Raw genomic sequence first — 17,491 nt, 5'->3', positions numbered from 1 at the left:
TATAGTGAGATGGAGATCGGAACAGTTCCCCTATATGATCGTCGATGATTTTTGTCTTTTTTGAATTTGTTGACATCATCATGTTCTATCCTTTTTCCGAAAATTTCCCTTCATCAAAGCCGATTTTTTTTCGAAAGGCCTTATTTGTCGGCAATTTGGAGGATTCATGTTATTTATTACACATTGGACATTGTTTTGTTGATACCATTCTATAGTGGTACGGGCATAGTGACAAGATATAAATCATACCAAAACAATGTCGGACTTTTATGCTTTCGTGTAAGTGGCAGAATTCGCTTCTTGAGACATTCCTTCCGGTACTTTTAAACGTTTATAATTGCGGTCGTAAAACAAGCGATGATTTCATACCGCATTGGCAAATCGTTTGCCAAACCATCGGCTTCTTCTCAAACTTTTCACAAAAAAAAGTACTACACCAAATTTGGGACGTAACTGTGTAAAACTGCGCCCCGGAAGTGTTTTATAGTTCAACTTGACCTACGTTTCATCATCCATAATGTGGCACATGTCATTATTGCTCAAAACGTCGTCGTGCGGCTACTGAGCCCGAGCTTTCACGGAATTCACTTGAATTTCACTGCGTTTCGACCACCTTTGTTTTCGGTAGGTCGTTAGCAAATAACATTCCTTAGCGCGTTGGATCATTCCACACACCAAAAAATTATGAATATTACAGGTCATGTATTTCAATAAAATGACACAAAATCACATGACATAAACTGAATCGTATATTTTTCATTGTCATGTGATTGAAAATTACATGTCATGGAATCTAAACACAGCACCCGATGCGACGCACCTAACGCACAAGCAGTCGATGACTTGATGAAGTGAAATACTTGTTCAGTGCAAATCGTGGAACATGTTTTACTTCGATCACCCCTCTTTCAAGAAACGAAGATAGCTGAGTGGTAAGTTGTTGGGCTCTCACTCAGCGGGCTTATGTTCGATTCTCGTTCCAACCCTTTCAATTTTTTTGTCAATAAAGTTGTGATGTAAAATTAAAGTATCACCTAATTTTACGTCAAAAATGACGCTCGTATATGTCAGCGTCACAACACCTAAAATTACATGAATATTTTTAAGTGTGCAATCAAAGTAACAAACTTTTTCGCACAACCTCTGATTGATATCTCCTTTTTGTTTCGAAAACTTTGTAAATTTTCTTGTCCAAATTTAGCACACATGCACCTTTCTTCGACAACGGTCTGGTGAATCCTTTAAAGTGTTATGCGTACCAAACCGTTTGATGGCATTTTGGACCCCAAACATTATTCCTTCTTGTTTTGCTTATTTTCTTCGCAAAATCCCTTTTTCAGTGCAGTAGGGTAAGACGGTATAATAGGCCCCCCTAATCTAGGACCGCTTTGCTCAGTAAGATGTGAAGTATGTGTCGACGTCGTCTGTCCTGGCGAACTATTCTGGTTTAGTTGAATTTTCCACAACTTTGTCTGACAATGATGCTTTAGGCGACGCGGAGCGGTTGATGCGGGAACAACCACATTTGATAGATCTTCTGCCAAAAGAGGTCAAGCATGTAAAGCTATTCACCGCCATACCGATATCTGCTGCTACTGAGCGATCGTTTTCTGGGCTCCGAGGTTTGAAAACCTATACACCCAACCGGCGGTTGTTAGATTTTCCAACAATTCTGTATAAGAATCTACCAAAACCTGTATAAGAGCTGGGCATATGCGAAATTGTTAGATTATTATACAAATATTGTATAAAAATCTAACAATTTTGTAAGCTTTTCTTACATTTTTTGTATAAGAATCTAACAATTTCGCATATGCCCAGCTCTTATACAGGTTTTGGTAGATTCTTATACAGAATTGTTAGAAAATCTAACAACCGCCGGTTGGGTGTAGGATATCTAGCATGGGACAACAGGGACTGAATTCCATATCTCTGCTGCACTTTTACAAGTACATGGCGAATAAATGTGGATGAAATAGTTAATCAATTTATTTCCGGAAATAGCCAGGGATTATTTTTTTATATGTGAGAAGGGCTTACAGGCAGGGTTTTTTTTAAACAATTGTTGTGATATTTTCATTTCCCGAATGGCGCTGTCCATAAACCACGACTCTTAAAGGGGGGATTGCGAGGGGTTTAAAAAAATCTACGTCACTCTACGAAGAGGGAAGGAGGGGGGGGGGGAGAATTCCGAAGGCTACGACTTTTTTTTATGTCATTTAATTTTTTTTAGTAAATAATCTATACAGCAGCTACGTGCAAAGTTCACTTGTTTGATTTTTCTTTTAGGATGTTTCTAGATTTTTTTTTCAAGGCTTATTTATTTATTTTAATATCTTCTAAAAAATCCAATGAATTTCACTGAAGTGATAACGATTTCTTTGACGGGAAAACTTTCGGAATTCAGAAGGAAATTCTTGGGATTTCAACAGATGATTATTCGACAGGATGAGCACTGAAATCCGTGAACGCTTAACTGCAGGGTTAGGAAAATTAAAAAATATACGGATTTCCATAAACTACTCTCTTCTTCAAAGCCGAAAGATCTGTGTTTGAAATCCGTATACCACTTTGACTCAAATTTCATAAATGACTCATATTCCAAACACTCGCTTTTAAATGGCTCATTTAACTATATTCGTGTTATTCTTTCCATAGGATATTGAATTTATTTGTAATCTTGATCCTCCGTACCTGAAATTGATGGAAATTTTAGTTTTAGGGTGCTAAAACGCCAGTGTTCGGAATATGAGCTATAACGACCCCTCGGTCGGCGCATCTCACGGCGAGTGATGATCAGCTGTGGTTACCACAATCAAACGTGACGGTTTACTGCCTATCGAATCGTAATGAAAACAACTTTAGACGGAGAACAATAGAGTGAGATAACTGAAATCTAATGTCCCATGCAAGATAGTCGAATACTATAGGCAAAATTTATTGTGAAATCGAATACATTTATTGATTCCAAACGCCAGTGTGCATCATAAACCTGGATCTGGTGTGTAGGTAGGAGCAGTGAATAGTACGATATAGTACGGAATAGAATTATTTCATTCACGCGCGGTGGTAGGCACTCAAGCATAGAGAATACGTTGAAATAGGTCCTCTCCTAGGATAGGATGTGACAACTCAATTGAGACTGCCTTGTTGTTTTTTAGTCGGTTGCTCTGACGAGGTGGTCGCTGCAGCCAAAGAAATTTGGTACAAAATCTTCCAAATATCATATATCAAAACTAGATGTTTTTCTTTCCGTTCAATCCATTATTTATGTAAGAGAAGCAAAAGACTAGCAGAGAGAAGTTTTCGGTAATGAAAATATGACTTTGAGATCGAAAATGTCGGAAATGTGAATGATAATGCTTAAAATCAACAGTTTTAAACCATAGCAACTCTTGAGAATAATTTATATGGCGTTTGCAGTTCAAAATAAATTTATTTTTTACCAAAAAACTTGAATTCAAACATTTACGTATTTTACTTAATGTTAACTTTACAAACTTGCAACACGGCCAAACTAACAACATCCTGCCCTACGAAAAACGCGCCGAAGTAATCGATTGTCATTTTCAACCAATCAGCAATCGGTACGATTGTGACAGCAAATTGGTACGATTTTTACTGACTACTTGGCACATCCTATCCTAGGTCCTCTCTATAACGATAATTGGGGTATACAATTGCAAATGCAAACTAGAAAACTCAAAACAATAACGAAAAAAAACATAATTACAATACACTCATTAGTTAAAAATTTGGACTATATATTCCTTTCTGGCCATCCAATCCCCAACAATGAACCTTTTTCGGGATTTGTGTCAAAAAACGGTATTTTTATAATGAATCAGTGTTTTGATTCAAATTCTGAAAACGCTCATATTCCGAAAAAAAAATCATGGACATTTGCATGGAATATTCAACAGAAATGTTTCAAATATAATCTACATCAGAGGCATTCCACGGGGGCATGTCAGTCGATCCTGAGCGACCATTTCGAAAATATTTGAAACTCTGCACAGTTTTTCAATTTCATCTAAATCGTCATTTTTCGATATCAAATCTTCATATTGAGTCACGACTAACTTTTCAAAAGGGTGTATGTGAAAATGGTTCAAAAATATTTAAAAAGCTGCACGGCAAAAACGGAATGTTCGATTGTTATGATTTTTTCAGCAAAGTTAGACAACTAAATGGTGATTCTTAAGAAAATGTGCACAGTAAAAAAAAAAATTTTTTTGCCTTCAAAAATATCATTTTTGTCACAAAAACTCAAATATCTCAAAACCCTATCTTTTTTCGAACGTAATTTTTTAGGAAAACGGTCCATTATATTAGCTATCTACCATAAAAATTTGGTGATGGTAAACTAATAAACAAAAAAGTTATGACATTTCAAACATTTCACAATTTTCACATTTAGTAAAAAAATTTTTTCTGTGTAAGTTATTTCGAGAATTGCAGTTTGATGCAGATTTTATTGTTAAGGGACGTGATTTAAACAAGTTGTTTTCATGATATTTTGATTTAATTATTCATAGCATCTATAAGAAACTTAGACACGATCCAGTGTTGTGATCAAAAGTATTGATAGTGTCATAATTTTCATTGCACGTGACTGGCGAAAAATTCTTTTAATAGTGTTGAAACCTGTTGATAATAACGTTGATAGAAACATATCAGAAATGTTATTTTTAAGACAAAAGCTGCAAAATCAAAGATATACAAAAAATATACCTCTTAGAGAATAGACTTTATGATCGGGAGGAAACGGGTATCTTCAACAACAACAAATGCATGATAGGTACATACCATGACAATGCTCACGAAAAAGCAAAAAAATTACTACTACTAAGGTTGTTAAAGATCTTATAGTAATTTTTTTCTTCAGTCAAGCAAATGACACCAAACTAGTCAGTAAAAACTTAAAAGTGATTTTGTTTATTGAAATATTACGAACAACATGAGTAGCCGCTTTCTCAACTGTTGTAGGCCGTTTGATGGAAAAAAGTGTTCAAAAGAGTTACGAAATCTCACCGAAAGCACCATAGATAAACTGAAAGCGACTGGTTATGCTCCAATGTCCACATTGAATACAAATTTACGCATTTGCACGTCCTGCCGTCTAAACGTTGACAAAAGAGCAATCTGTATATCATCGGTTGAGCGAGCGCAGGAAGTTCGAAAACGACAGCAACTGAGGACTTGCCAGATGTATCGACAACAACTGAGGAATTACCAGAAGTATTAAGTGCTGAGAGCCTTGCCACCGTACCATAAGCGAAATCTGTTTCAACAAATCAATCGGAAGATGAGTGTATCCAAAAGGTCAACATCGAACGCTTTAACGAGGGCATAGCTGGGATAAAAGTGACTCCGATTAAATGGAGTAAGATGGACTACGTTTATTACCCGGAGAAAAATACCGTGAAATAAACGAAGCTGTACGAAGAAACCTCTTCAAATTAGGACCTGATGATGTGGAAAATACAGACTACGATGAGGTAATTATAAATATGAAGGAAAGGTTCTCGAATGCAGCCACGACAAGGAAAGAAAAATTATTGATTTTGTCGATGCTGCCAAGTTCGTGGTCTATTCAGGATGCCATTGATGAGTTCAAAACCAATAGAAATACAGTGGAAGAGGCAAAACAATTGAAGAATAACTGTCTTTCAACCAAAAATACTAGGTCTAGTACTGCATTAACAGATGAGACAAAAGAAATAGTAGTTCAATATTTTGAAGATGATGAAGTAAGTCGAGCTATGCCTGGTCAAAAAGATTATGTATCAGTAAAAAAAGATGGAAAGCGTCAAGCAATCCAAAAACGATTAATGATGACGACTTTGAAAGAAGCGTACACACGCTTCAAGGAAATTCACGATAATATTAAAATAGGTTTTCCTCATTTGCAAGCCTTCGGCCAAGGCAATGTAAGCTTCTTTCCAATTCAGGAACACATAATGTGTGTGTGCACAACCCATGAGAATATTAATCTTATTTTACATAGTTTGAAAAGAATCAATTTAACAAAGGATATTAAAATGTTAACTGGTAGTCTTTTGTGTGAAAATACAACATCAAATTGCTATCTACGATCTTGTTCGGATTGTCCAGATTCTTCATCATTGGAAAATACTTTATTCGCTGAGTTTGAAGAAAAATATATTGATCAGTTATCATTTGAGCAATGGGTGACCACGGATAGGTGTGACATAGAAACTATTGTAAAACCTGTAGATGAGTTTGTGTCATATTTTTGCTTGAAATTAGAAAGTTTAATCCCTCACGATTTCATTAAAACAGAACAATCCAGCTTTTTAAAAATACGAAAATACATTACAAAATGGTGAATTTTTAGTCATTTGTGATTTTTCTGAAAATTACAGCTTTGTATTGCAAGATGAAGTGCAGTCCCATCACTGGAACGTACAACAAGCTACAATTCATCCATTCGTTATTTATTTTAATGGAAGTACGCAAATTGAACACTTAAGTTTTATTATAATTTCCGAAGATTTAAGACACGATTCAGTATCCGTAAACTTGTTCATTGAAAAAATGATTAACTTTTTACGCGTTGATAAGCATAAAGAAGTCAAAAGATATATTTCATGTCTGATGGAGCAGCGTCGCAGTACAAAAATCGTAAGAATTTTTCGAGCCTATGTCAATTTAAATCAATGTACGGAATTGATGCAGAATGGCATTTTTGCTACATCACATGGCAAAGGTCCTTGTGATGCTATTGGAGGAACAATAAAGCGCATGGCCACAAGAGCAAGTTTAGCCAAAGAACGTGAGCATCCAATTAAAACTGCGAAAGAACTTTTTGATTGGGCAAATCGTAGAAAAGAAAAAGATTTAACCAAATTATCATTTTGTTTTACTACTACTGAAGAGTACGAAATAAAGGCTTCAGAGCTCAGCGAGCAATTTAATAACGCGAAAACGATCCAAGGAACCCAAAAATTTCACTGTTTCATTCCATTGTCGGAAAATAAAATTAAAGCAAAACTATACTCAAACTGTGCTGATAATAATTCAAATATATTAATTAATATTAATTCATTTTTATTTATTTATACATATAATATTTATACATATAATATTTATACATATAATATACATAATATCGATGAATACATAAATATGGAATATCATACAAACAACTTGTTTAACTCACGCAAGGCCCTTAACAATAAAATCAGCATCAAACTGCGATTCTTGAAAAAAAAATACACGGAAATTTTTTTTTGTTTACTATATGTGAAAATTGTGAAATGTTTGAAATGTCATAACTTTTTTGTTTATTAGTTTACCATCACCAAAAGTTTTATGGTAGATAGCTAATATAATGGACCGTTTTCCTAAAAAATTACGTTCGAAAAAGATAGGGTTTTGAGATATTTGAGTTTTTGTGACAAAATGATATTTCTAAAGGCAAAAAATTTTTTTTACTGTGCACATTTTCTTAAGAATCACCATTTAGTTGTCTAACTTTGCTGAAAAAATCATAACAATCGAACATTCCGTTTTTGCTGTGCAGCTTTTTAAATATTTTTGAACCATTTTCACATACACCCTTTTGAAAAGTTAGTCGTGACTCAATATGAAGATTTGATATCGAAAAATGACGATTTAGATGAAATTGAAAAACTGTGCAAAGTTTCAACTCAATAGAAAATCATGAATTAAAAATTTTCTTAAATTTTGATGCTGTTGCTTGGAATCGCTCATCACTAAGTACTAAGAAGTGCTTGGTGGTGGAAAAAAAATGGATAGTGGAAACTGGAAAGAGAAAAGTAAGAAGGGAAGATTGAAAGTACGAAATGAAAAGTAGGGTGTAGAAAATGAGATGTGAACTCATGAAAATTAAAAATGAATAATGAGCAGTGGGAGTGAGAAAACATATATGAAAGGTAAGTAGTGACAAAAACAATGTAGGTGAAATATAGGAAATATAGAACAATTATGGCATTATGGCATAAATTTGAATTTAGATTTGCCATTTCGAAGTACAAAAAGACTGAAACGTTGACCGTTTACTGGTTCGATAAAACATTTAGATCACCAGAAAATGCGGTCGCTCATATTAAGCAGTTGACACAATCTAAAGTGATTTTTAAAAATTGAACCGTTTAAAAAAATATTTTAAATTTTATGTGCGATCTCAAAAACTCACGGTGGGGCTTTACTTAGCCTATCAGTAAGACACCCGAGTGGTCTCAAAGCAAGACCATATTGAAGGTGGCTTTGTTAGATTTGCAATTCATTCTATGAAATGTTCTCAGCCTCCCTGGATATAACAACACATACCTTCGTGATAGTCACAAGAAATACGAGTGCATAAATGTTTTAGCTTAGTCAGCTTGCAATTAAGTTTTTCGGTTAGTTTATTATTCTAAAATTGGGGATTTTAATTATGTTTCTTTAAATATAATAAATGAATTTTTAGAATTTGAATATCTTTTAGAATTTTTTTTAATAGTAATAGCAATTATGGGAGGAAGAATATTAAATTGATTAATATTTTTAAATTTTGAAATAATTTGTTTACCTTTTTATATAAAATTATTAACTTTATTTGTTTGTATTTTAGGTGGATTAATAGGTTATTTAATTAGAAATGTAAATTTATTTTTTTTTAATAAGTCATTTTATTATTATAATTTAAGATTTTTATTTGGGGGAATATGATTTATACCTTTAATTTCAACAATTATTACTCAATGAACATTAAGCAGCGAGGCGGCAATTTCCTAGTGCGGAATGTAATACCAACATAGGAATACAGTAAGAAGAATGATTTATCTAATGTCTTTACTGCCCTTCTACGCATACTTGAACCAAATTTTCAAAAAATGCAACTAAAAACTATAAAAACTAACATGGGACAATTATGCGTAGAAAGGTAGTTCAGGCAGTTCATATTGCTTCATATGCTTTCATCAATTATTATCACTAGTGCATCGAACAATATGGATAAAATATAATTAATTTTAAGATCAAAGAAGCATGACGCATCGCTTCTCCCCCAAAACAATCCAGTGACTAATGATTAACAATATATTACCGAAACAAAAGCCTAATGGCCTCATTTATGCATGTAATTCTATTTCTCCCTCCCATGTCGTTATCATTGCCTTACTCACCAGTAAAAAAAATCCATCACTCACTGTTCATTTCGCTCTACCACCGCAGCAACGATCTAAATCCCCTTCATCGCCCATCAACCACCTCCGCCTTCCACCGGCATTAGTAGTGGCAAGTCCTTACGGTTGAAAACAAAACACTGTAATATCGCTTTACATCCGATCGCGTGCCTCCAGGCGTCCCTCCTTGCTGTTGCCAGCGAGCTTGATACACTATCGAGCATTTAATAGCATAAGCAGCGTCGTCGCACCACCTTCATCACCGTTCTCAGCAGTACAGAAGTCACCGGCAAAAAAGCACACCACGTTGACGAGGGATCAAACAAAACCAGCGCGATGACGACGATGGGGACGAAACCAAATCCGGCGACAAATACGAACCGCTAAGCGACAACGAGGACGGAAGTGCCGGCAGTGCTGCAGCAGCTGTTGGCAACATTTTCATTTTCGTGTCGTGCTGTTGTTGCTGTTGTTGTTGTTATTTCCAAGTTGTTTTGCTTGTTTCACTTCGACCGGTCACACTTTCCTTCTTCAATTTACAAGAACTTCGTTTCACTTTCACTCTCTATACAAAGAACACCTTTTCCCCCCAACAACCCACACTGTGCGCGCGATTCCCAACCAAGAGAGAATGAGCATCACGCTCCTCGCATGTAATGCCGCCGTGCGTGCACTAATTAACATCGAAATCGTGAGCGCGCTGCTGCCGATGTGGTTGTTGTTGTTTAGAACACGCCGCGATGCGGTAATTTTATGCCGAACGAACGAACGACCGAACGCGATCTCCGCACAGCGGAACGGAACGCAGAAACATGTACGACCGACCGGGCTGACGGTTCCCGGGTGAATAATGCGGGCCCGGGTGCTTTACTGACTGCGGCGGTCGTCCGTCGTCCTCCTGATGGGGTTCCTTTTCGTTCCCGTGTCCCGTCCCATATGTGTGGTGTTTGGTGGCGGTCGGTGGTATGGTAGCTGCTGCGTGTTCCCCCTCACTGTCCACGTTGTGTGATCTTGACGGATTCTCCTCAACGGGCACCGACTGACGACGACGACGACGACGATATTATATTTACGCATATGTCCGTTCGTGGCTCTATATACGGCGTGTCGTTAGAGGATCGTATAACACTTCGAGTCAATAAATGGAATGGAAGGTGTGGGGCGCGGCCACCGGGAAAAAGGTGCGTGTGTGGGGGAGGGAACCTTTTTTTTTGTTTTAGTTGGTGAGTAATTTTGAAAACAAGATTCAACGGAGATAGAGTGTGAAATGAAGATTAGAAATAAAAGGGAACGATCGTGTTTCGTGCAGTGGAGGAAGGTGGAAAAGGCGGACTGTAGTAGCCGAATATGTTTTGGTTAATGTGTTTTGGAAAATAGGAACTGGTGCATTCCACGGTAACAATAGAGTAGTGAGAGCTAGGGTTAGCGTTGGGCACTGAGATTATCTATTTAAGGAGCAAAAATATATGATTAATATGAATCTTATTTTTTCATATGCTCAAAATAAATTTAAAAAAATTAATTGAAATAATAATAATTACAAAGTAGGAATTTAAAGTGCTTTCATGAGTAGATCTTTTTTATCACCTCTAATTTAGGAGGGTCGAATGCAAAGGCTTGTAAATGACAAAAACTTTGTTTTGTACTAAATAGGCGCAAAATGTTTTGGTACCATACAAATTGTTTGGAAGTTAAAAAAAACAATGATTTTTGGTGTATTTTCCATTTTTTTTAAACAACGTACACGCTCTAGATACGAAGCCATTTTTTGCTGAGGTGACCCCAATTTTGACCAAAATATCACTTACACCTTTCTGCTTCCAACCCCTCAATTATTTGTTCATGAAATCTAATCAATTGAGAGAATTCCTGTTCGGAATTCGGAAAATTCCTTTTCGGTATTCGTAGAATTCCTGTCCGGAATTCGGGGAATTCCTGTCCGCAAATCGGGGAATTCCGGAATTCCGGAAATTCCTGTCCGGAATTCCGGAAATTCCTGTCGGGAATTCGGAGAATTCCTGTCCGGAATTCGGGGAATTCTTGTCCGGAATTCGGGGAATTCGGAGAATTCCTGTTCGGAATTCGGAGAATTCCTGTTCGGAATTCGGAGAATTCCTGTTCGGAATTCGGGGAATTCCTGTTCGGAATTCGGGGAATTCCTGTTCGGAATTCAAAGAATTCCTGTTCGGAATTCAAAGAATTCCTGTCCGGAATTCGGAGAATTCCAGTTCGGAATATGGAGAATTCCTGTTCGGAATTCGGAGAATTCCGGTTCGGAATTCGGAGAATTCCGGTTCGGAATTCGGAGAATTCCGGTTCGGAATTCGGAGAATTCCTGTTCGGAATTCGGAGAATTCCTGTTCCGAATTCGGAGAATTCATGTTCGGATTTCGGAGAATTCCTGTTCGGAATTCGGAGAATTCCTGTTCGGAATTCGGAGAATTCCTGTTCGGAATTCGGAGAATTCCTGTTCGGAATTCGGAGAATTCCTGTTCGGAAATCGGAGAATTCCTGTTCGGAAATCGGAGAATTCCTGTTCAAGATTCGGAGAATTCCTGTTCGGAATTCGGAGAATTCCTGTTCGGAATTCGGAGAATTCCTGTTCGGAATTCGGAGAATTCCTGTTCGGAATTCGGAGAATCCTGTTCGAATTGAAGAATTCCTGTTCGGAATTCGAAGAATTCCTGTTCGAATTCGGAGAATTCTGTTCGAAATTCGGAGAATTCCTGTTCGAATTCGGCGAATTCCTGTTCGAATTCGGCGAATTCCTGTTCGAAATTCGGCGAATTCCTGTTCGAATTCGGCGAATTCCTGTTCGAATTCGGAGAATTCCTGTTCGAATTCGGAGAATTCCTGTTCGAATTCGGAGATTCCTGTTCGAATTCGGAGAATTCCTGTTCGAATTCGGAGAATTTCTGTTCGAAATTGGAGAATACCTGTTCGAAATTCGGAGAATTGCTGTTCGGAATTCGGAGAATTCATGTTCGGAATTCGGAGAATTCGTGTTCGGAATTCCGAGAATTCCTGTTCGGAATTCGGAGAATTCCTGTTCGGAATTTGGAGAATTCCTGTTGGGAATGCGGAGCATTCCTGTTCGGAATTCGGAGCATTCCTGTTCGGAATTCGGAGCATTCCTGTTCGGAATTCGGAGAATTCCTGTTCGGAATTCGGAGAATTCCTGTTTGGAATTCGGAGAATTCCTGTTCGGAATTCGGAGAATTCCTGTTCGAAATTCGGAGAATTCCTGTTCGGAATTCGGAGAATTCCTGTTCGAAATTCGGAGAATTCTTGTTCGGAATTCGGAGAATTCTTGTTCGGAATTCGGAATTCTGTTCGGAATTCGGAGAATTCCTGTTCGAAATTCGGAGAATTCCTGTTCGGAATTCGAAGAATTCTTGTTCGGAATTCGAAGATTTCCTGTTCGGAATTCGGAGAATTCCTGTTCGGAATTCGGAGAATTCCTGTTCGGAATTCGGAGAATTCGTGTTCGGAATTCCGAGAATTCCTGTTCGGAATTCAAAGAATTCCTGTCCGGAATTCGGAGAATTCCTGTTCGGAATTCGGAGAATTCCTGTTCGGAATTCGGAGAATTCCTGTTCGGAATTCGGAAAATTCCTGTTCGGAATTCGGAGAATTCCAGTTCGGAATATGGAGAATTCCTGTTCGGAATTCGGAGAATTCCGGTTCGGAATTCGGAGAATTCCGGTTCGGAATTCGGAGAATTCCTGTTCGGAATTCGGAGAATTCCTGTTCGGAATTCGGAGAATTCCTGTTCCGAATTCGGAGAATTCATGTTCGGATTTCGGAGAATTCCTGTTCGGAATTCGGAGAATTCCTGTTCGGAATTCGGAGAATTCCTGTTCGGAATTCGGAGAATTCCTGTTCGGAATTCGGAGAATTCCTGTTCGGAAATCGGAGAATTCCTGTTCGGAAATCGGAGAATTCCTGTTCAAGATTCGGAGAATTCCTGTTCGGAATTCGGAGAATTCCTGTTCGGAATTCGGAGAATCCTGTTCGGAATTCGAAGAATTCCTGTTCGGAATTCGAAGAATTCCTGTTCGGAATTCGGAGAATTCCTGTTCGAAATTCGGAGAATTCCTGTTCGGAATTCGGCGAATTCCTGTTCGGAATTCGGCGAATTCCTGTTCGGAATTCGGCGAATTCCTGTTCGGAATTCGGAGAATTCCTGTTCGGAATTCGGAGAATTCCTGTTCGGAATTCGGAGAATTCCTGTTCGGAATTCGGAGAATTCCTGTTCGGAGTTCGGAGAATTCCTATTCGAATTCCTGTTCGGAATTCGGAGAATTCCTGTTCGGAATTCGGAGAATTCCTGTTCGGAATTCGGAGAATTCCTGTTCGGAATTCGGAGAATTCCTGTTCGGAATTCGGAGAATTCCTGTTCGGAATTCGGAGAATTCCTGTTCGGAATTCGGAGAATTCCTGTTCGGAATTCGGAGAATTCCTGTTCGGAATTTGGAGAATTTCTGTTCGGAATTCGGAGAATTCCTGTTCGGAATTCGGAGAATTCCTGTTCGGAATTCGGAGAATTCCTGTTCGGAATTCGGAGAATTCCTGTTCGGAATTCGGAGAATTCCTGTTCGGAATTCGGAGAATTCCTGTTCGAATTCGGAGATTCCTGTTCGGAATCTGGAGCATTCCTTTTCGGAATTCGGATGATTCCTTTTCGGAATTCGGAAAATTCCTTTTCCGAATTCGGAGAATTCCTGTTCGGATTTCGGACAATTCCTGTTCGGAATTCAGAGAATTCCTGTTCGGAATTAGGATAATTCCTGTTCGAATTCGGAGAATTCCTGTTCGGAATTCCGAGAATTCCTGTTCGGAATTCGGAGAATTCCTGTTCGGAATTCGGAGAATTCCTGTTCGGAATTCGGAGAATTCCTGTTCGGAATTCGGAGAATTCCTGTTCGGAAATCGGAGAACTCCTGTTCAAAATTCGGAGAATTCCTGTTCGGAATTCGGAGAATTCCTGTTCGGAATTCGGAGAATTCATGTTCGGATTTCGGAGAATTCCTGTTCGGAATTCGGAGAATTCCTGTTCGGAAATCGGAGAACTCCTGTTCAAAATTCGGAGAATTCCTGTTAGGAATTCGGAGAATTCCTGTTAGGAATTCGGAGAATTCCTGTTCGGAATTCGGAGAATTCATGTTCGGATTTCGGAGAATTCCTGTTCGGAATTCGGAGAATTCCTGTTCGGAATTCGGAGAATTCCTGTTCGGAAATCGGAGAATTCCTGTTCAAAATTCGGAGAATTCCTGTTCGGAATTCGGAGAATCCTGTTCGGAATTCGGAGAATTCCTGTTCGAAATTCGGAGAATTCCTTTCCGGAATTCGGAGAATTCCTTTCCGGAATTCGGAGAATTCCTTTCCGGAATTCGGAGAATTCCTTTCCGGAATTCGGAGAATTCCTTTCCGGAATTCGGAGAATTCCTGTTCGGAAATCGGAGAATTCCTGTTCGGAAATCGGAGAATTCCTGTTCAAATTTCGGAGAATTCCTGTTCGGAATTCGGAGAATTCCTGTTTGGAATTCGGAGAATTCCTGTTCGGAATTCGGAGAATTCCTGTTCGGAATTCGGAGAATTCCTGTTCGGAATTCGGAGAATTCCTGTTCGGAATTCGGAGAATTCCTGTTCGGAATTCGGAGAATTCCTGTTCGGAATTCGGAGAATTCCTGTTCGGAAATCGGAGAATTCCTGTTCGGAAATCGGAGAATTCCTGTTCAAAATTCGGAGAATTCCTGTTCGGAATTCGGAGCATTCCTGTTCGGAATTCGGAGAATTCCTGTTCGGAAATCGGAGAACTCCTGTTCGGAATTCGGAGCATTCCTGTTCGGAATTCGGAGAATTCCTGTTCGGAATTCGGAGAATTCATGTTCGGATTTCGGAGATTTCCTGTTCGGAATTCGGAGAATTCCTGTTCGGAAATCGGAGAACTCCTGTTCGGAATTCGGAGCATTCCTGTTCGGAATTCGGAGAATTCCTGTTCGGAATTCGGAGAATTCCTGTTCGGAATTCGGAGAATTCCTGTTCGGAAATCGGAGAACTCCTGTTCAAAATTCGGAGAATTCCTGTTCGGAATTCGGAGAATTCCTGTTCGGAATTCGGAGAATTCCTGTTCGGAAATCGGAGAATTCCTGTTCAAAATCGGAGAATTCCTGTTCGGAATTCGGAGAATCCTGTTCGGAATTCGGAGAATTCCTGTTCGGAATTCGGAGAATTCCTGTTCGGAATTCGGAGAATTCCTGTTCGGAATTCGGAGAATTCCTGTTCGAAATTCGGAGAATTCCTTTCCGGAATTCGGAGAATTCCTTTCCGGAATTCGGAGAATTCCTGTTCGGAAATCGGAGAATTCCTGTTCGGAAATCGGAGAATTCCTGTTCAAAATTCGGAGAATTCCTGTTCGGAATTCGGGGAATTCCTGTTCGGAATTAGGAGAATCCTGTTCGGAAATCGGAGAATTCCTGTTCAAAATTCGGAGAATTCCTTTCCGGAATTCGGAGAATTCCTTTCCGGAATTCGGAGAATTCCTTTCCGGAATTCGGAGAATTCCTTTCCGGAATTCGGAGAATTCCTTTCCGGAATTCGGAGAATTCCTTTCCGGAATTCGGAGAATTCCTTTCCGGAATTCGGAGAATTCCTTTCCGGAATTCGGAGAATTCCTTTCCGAAATTCGGAGAATTCCTTTCCGGAATTCGGAGAATTCCTTTCCGAAATTCGGAGAATTCCTTTCCGGAATTCGGAGAATTCCTTTCCGAATCAGAATTCTTTCCGGAATTCGGAGAATCTTTCCGGAATTCGGAGAATTCCTTTCCGAATTCGGAGAATTCCTTTCCGGAATTCGAGAATTCCTTTCCGAATTCGGAGAATTCCTTCCGAATTCGAGAATTCCTTCCGAATTCGGAGAATTCCCTTCCGGAATTCGGAGAATTTCCTTCCGGAATTCGGAGAATTCCCTTCCGGAATTCGGAGAATTCTTTTCCGGAAGTCGAAGAATTCCTTTCCGGAATTTGGAGAATTCCCTTCCAAAATTTGGAGAATTCCTTTCCGGAATTCGGAGAATTCTTTTTCCGGAATTCGGAGAATTCCCTTCCGAATTGAGAATTCCTTTCCGAATTCGAGATTCTTTCCGGAATTCGGAGAATTCCTTTCAAAATTCAAAGAATTCCTTTCCGGAATTCGGAGGATTCCTTGCCGGAGTTCGGAGGATTCCTTTCCGGAATTGAGAATTCCTTTCCGGAATTGAGAATTCTTCCGGAATTCGGAGAATTCCTTCCGGAATTCGAGAATTCCTTTCCAATTCGGAGAATTCCTTTCTGAATTCGGAGAATTCCTTCCGAATTCGGAGAATTCTTCCGGAATTCGGAGAATTCCTTTCCGAATTCGGAGAATTCCTTTCCGAATTCGGAGAATTCCTTCTGAATTCGGAGAATTCCTTTCGAATTCGGAGAATTCCTTTCGGAATTCGAGAATTCCTAACTGAATTCGGAGAATTCCTAACTGAATTCGGAGAATTCCTAACTGAATTCGAGAATTCCTAACTGAATTGGAGAATTCCTAACTGAATTCGGAGAATTCCTAACTGAATTCGGAGAATTCTAACCGAATTCGGAGAATTCCTAACGAATTCGGAGAATTCTAACTGAATTCGGAGAATTCTAACCGAATTCGAGAATTCCTAACCGGAATTCGGAGAATTCTAACCGGAATTCGAGAATTCCTAACCGAATTCGGAGAATTCCTAACCGGAATTCGAGAATTCTAACCGAATTCGGAGAATTCCTAACCGGAATTCGGAGAATTCTAACCGGAATTCGGAGAATTCCTAACCGGAATTCGAGAATTCAACCGGAATTCGGAGAATTTTCCGAGTTCGGAGAATTCCTTTCCGGAATTCGGAGAATTTCTTTCCAAATTCGGAGAATTCCTTCCGGAATTCGGAGAATTCCTTCTGAATTCGGAGAATTCCTTTCTGAATTCGGAGAATTCTTTCCGAATTCGGAGAATTCCTTTCCGAATTCGGAGAATTCCTTTCCGAATTCGAGAATTCCTTCGGAATTCGGAGAATTCCTTTCCGGAATTCGGTGAATTCCTTTCCGAATTCGGAGAATTCCTTTCCGAATTCGGAGAATTCCTTTCCGAATTCGGAGAATTCCTTTCCGGAATTGAGAATTCCTTTCGAATTCGGAGAATTCCTTCCGAATTCGAGAATTCCTTTCCGGAATTCGGAGAATTCTTTCCGAAGTCGGAGAATTCCTTTCCGGAATTCGGAGAATTCCTTTCCGAATTCGGAGAATTCCTTTCCGAATTCGGAGAATTTT

The 17,491-nt window shown here is 38.9% G+C and overlaps 2 protein-coding genes across 6 annotated transcripts in view; one reads left to right on the top strand and one right to left on the bottom strand.

Moving 5' to 3' along the window:
- Positions 1-17,491, bottom strand: part of LOC134222682 (hemicentin-1) — a 740,104-nt gene that overhangs the window by 399,231 nt on the left and 323,382 nt on the right. Inside the window, exon 1 of one of the 5 annotated variants that reach the window (XM_062701849.1) lies at positions 9,156-9,995. The exons of the other annotated variants lie outside the window; for them this stretch is intronic. The gene's annotated coding sequence lies outside the window, so the exon portion shown is untranslated. Of the gene's footprint in view, positions 1-9,155; positions 9,996-17,491 lie in introns of those variants that run through there. 5 annotated transcript variants of the gene reach the window in all.
- Positions 6,006-8,722, top strand: LOC134206021 (NADH-ubiquinone oxidoreductase chain 5-like; the record flags this gene model as incomplete). The annotated part of the gene is given in 3 exon segments (XM_062681708.1): positions 6,006-6,059; positions 8,203-8,209; positions 8,384-8,722. Coding segments are annotated over 3 exon segments (378 nt in total), but the record flags the coding sequence as incomplete, so codon positions are not given.

The sequence above is a fragment of the Armigeres subalbatus genome, chromosome 1 (assembly GCF_024139115.2).
Source record: "Armigeres subalbatus isolate Guangzhou_Male chromosome 1, GZ_Asu_2, whole genome shotgun sequence".
Taxonomy (NCBI): Eukaryota; Metazoa; Arthropoda; class Insecta; order Diptera; family Culicidae; genus Armigeres; species Armigeres subalbatus.
Note: the sequence above shows the minus strand (reverse complement) of the source record. Positions and strands in the feature narration are given on the sequence as shown.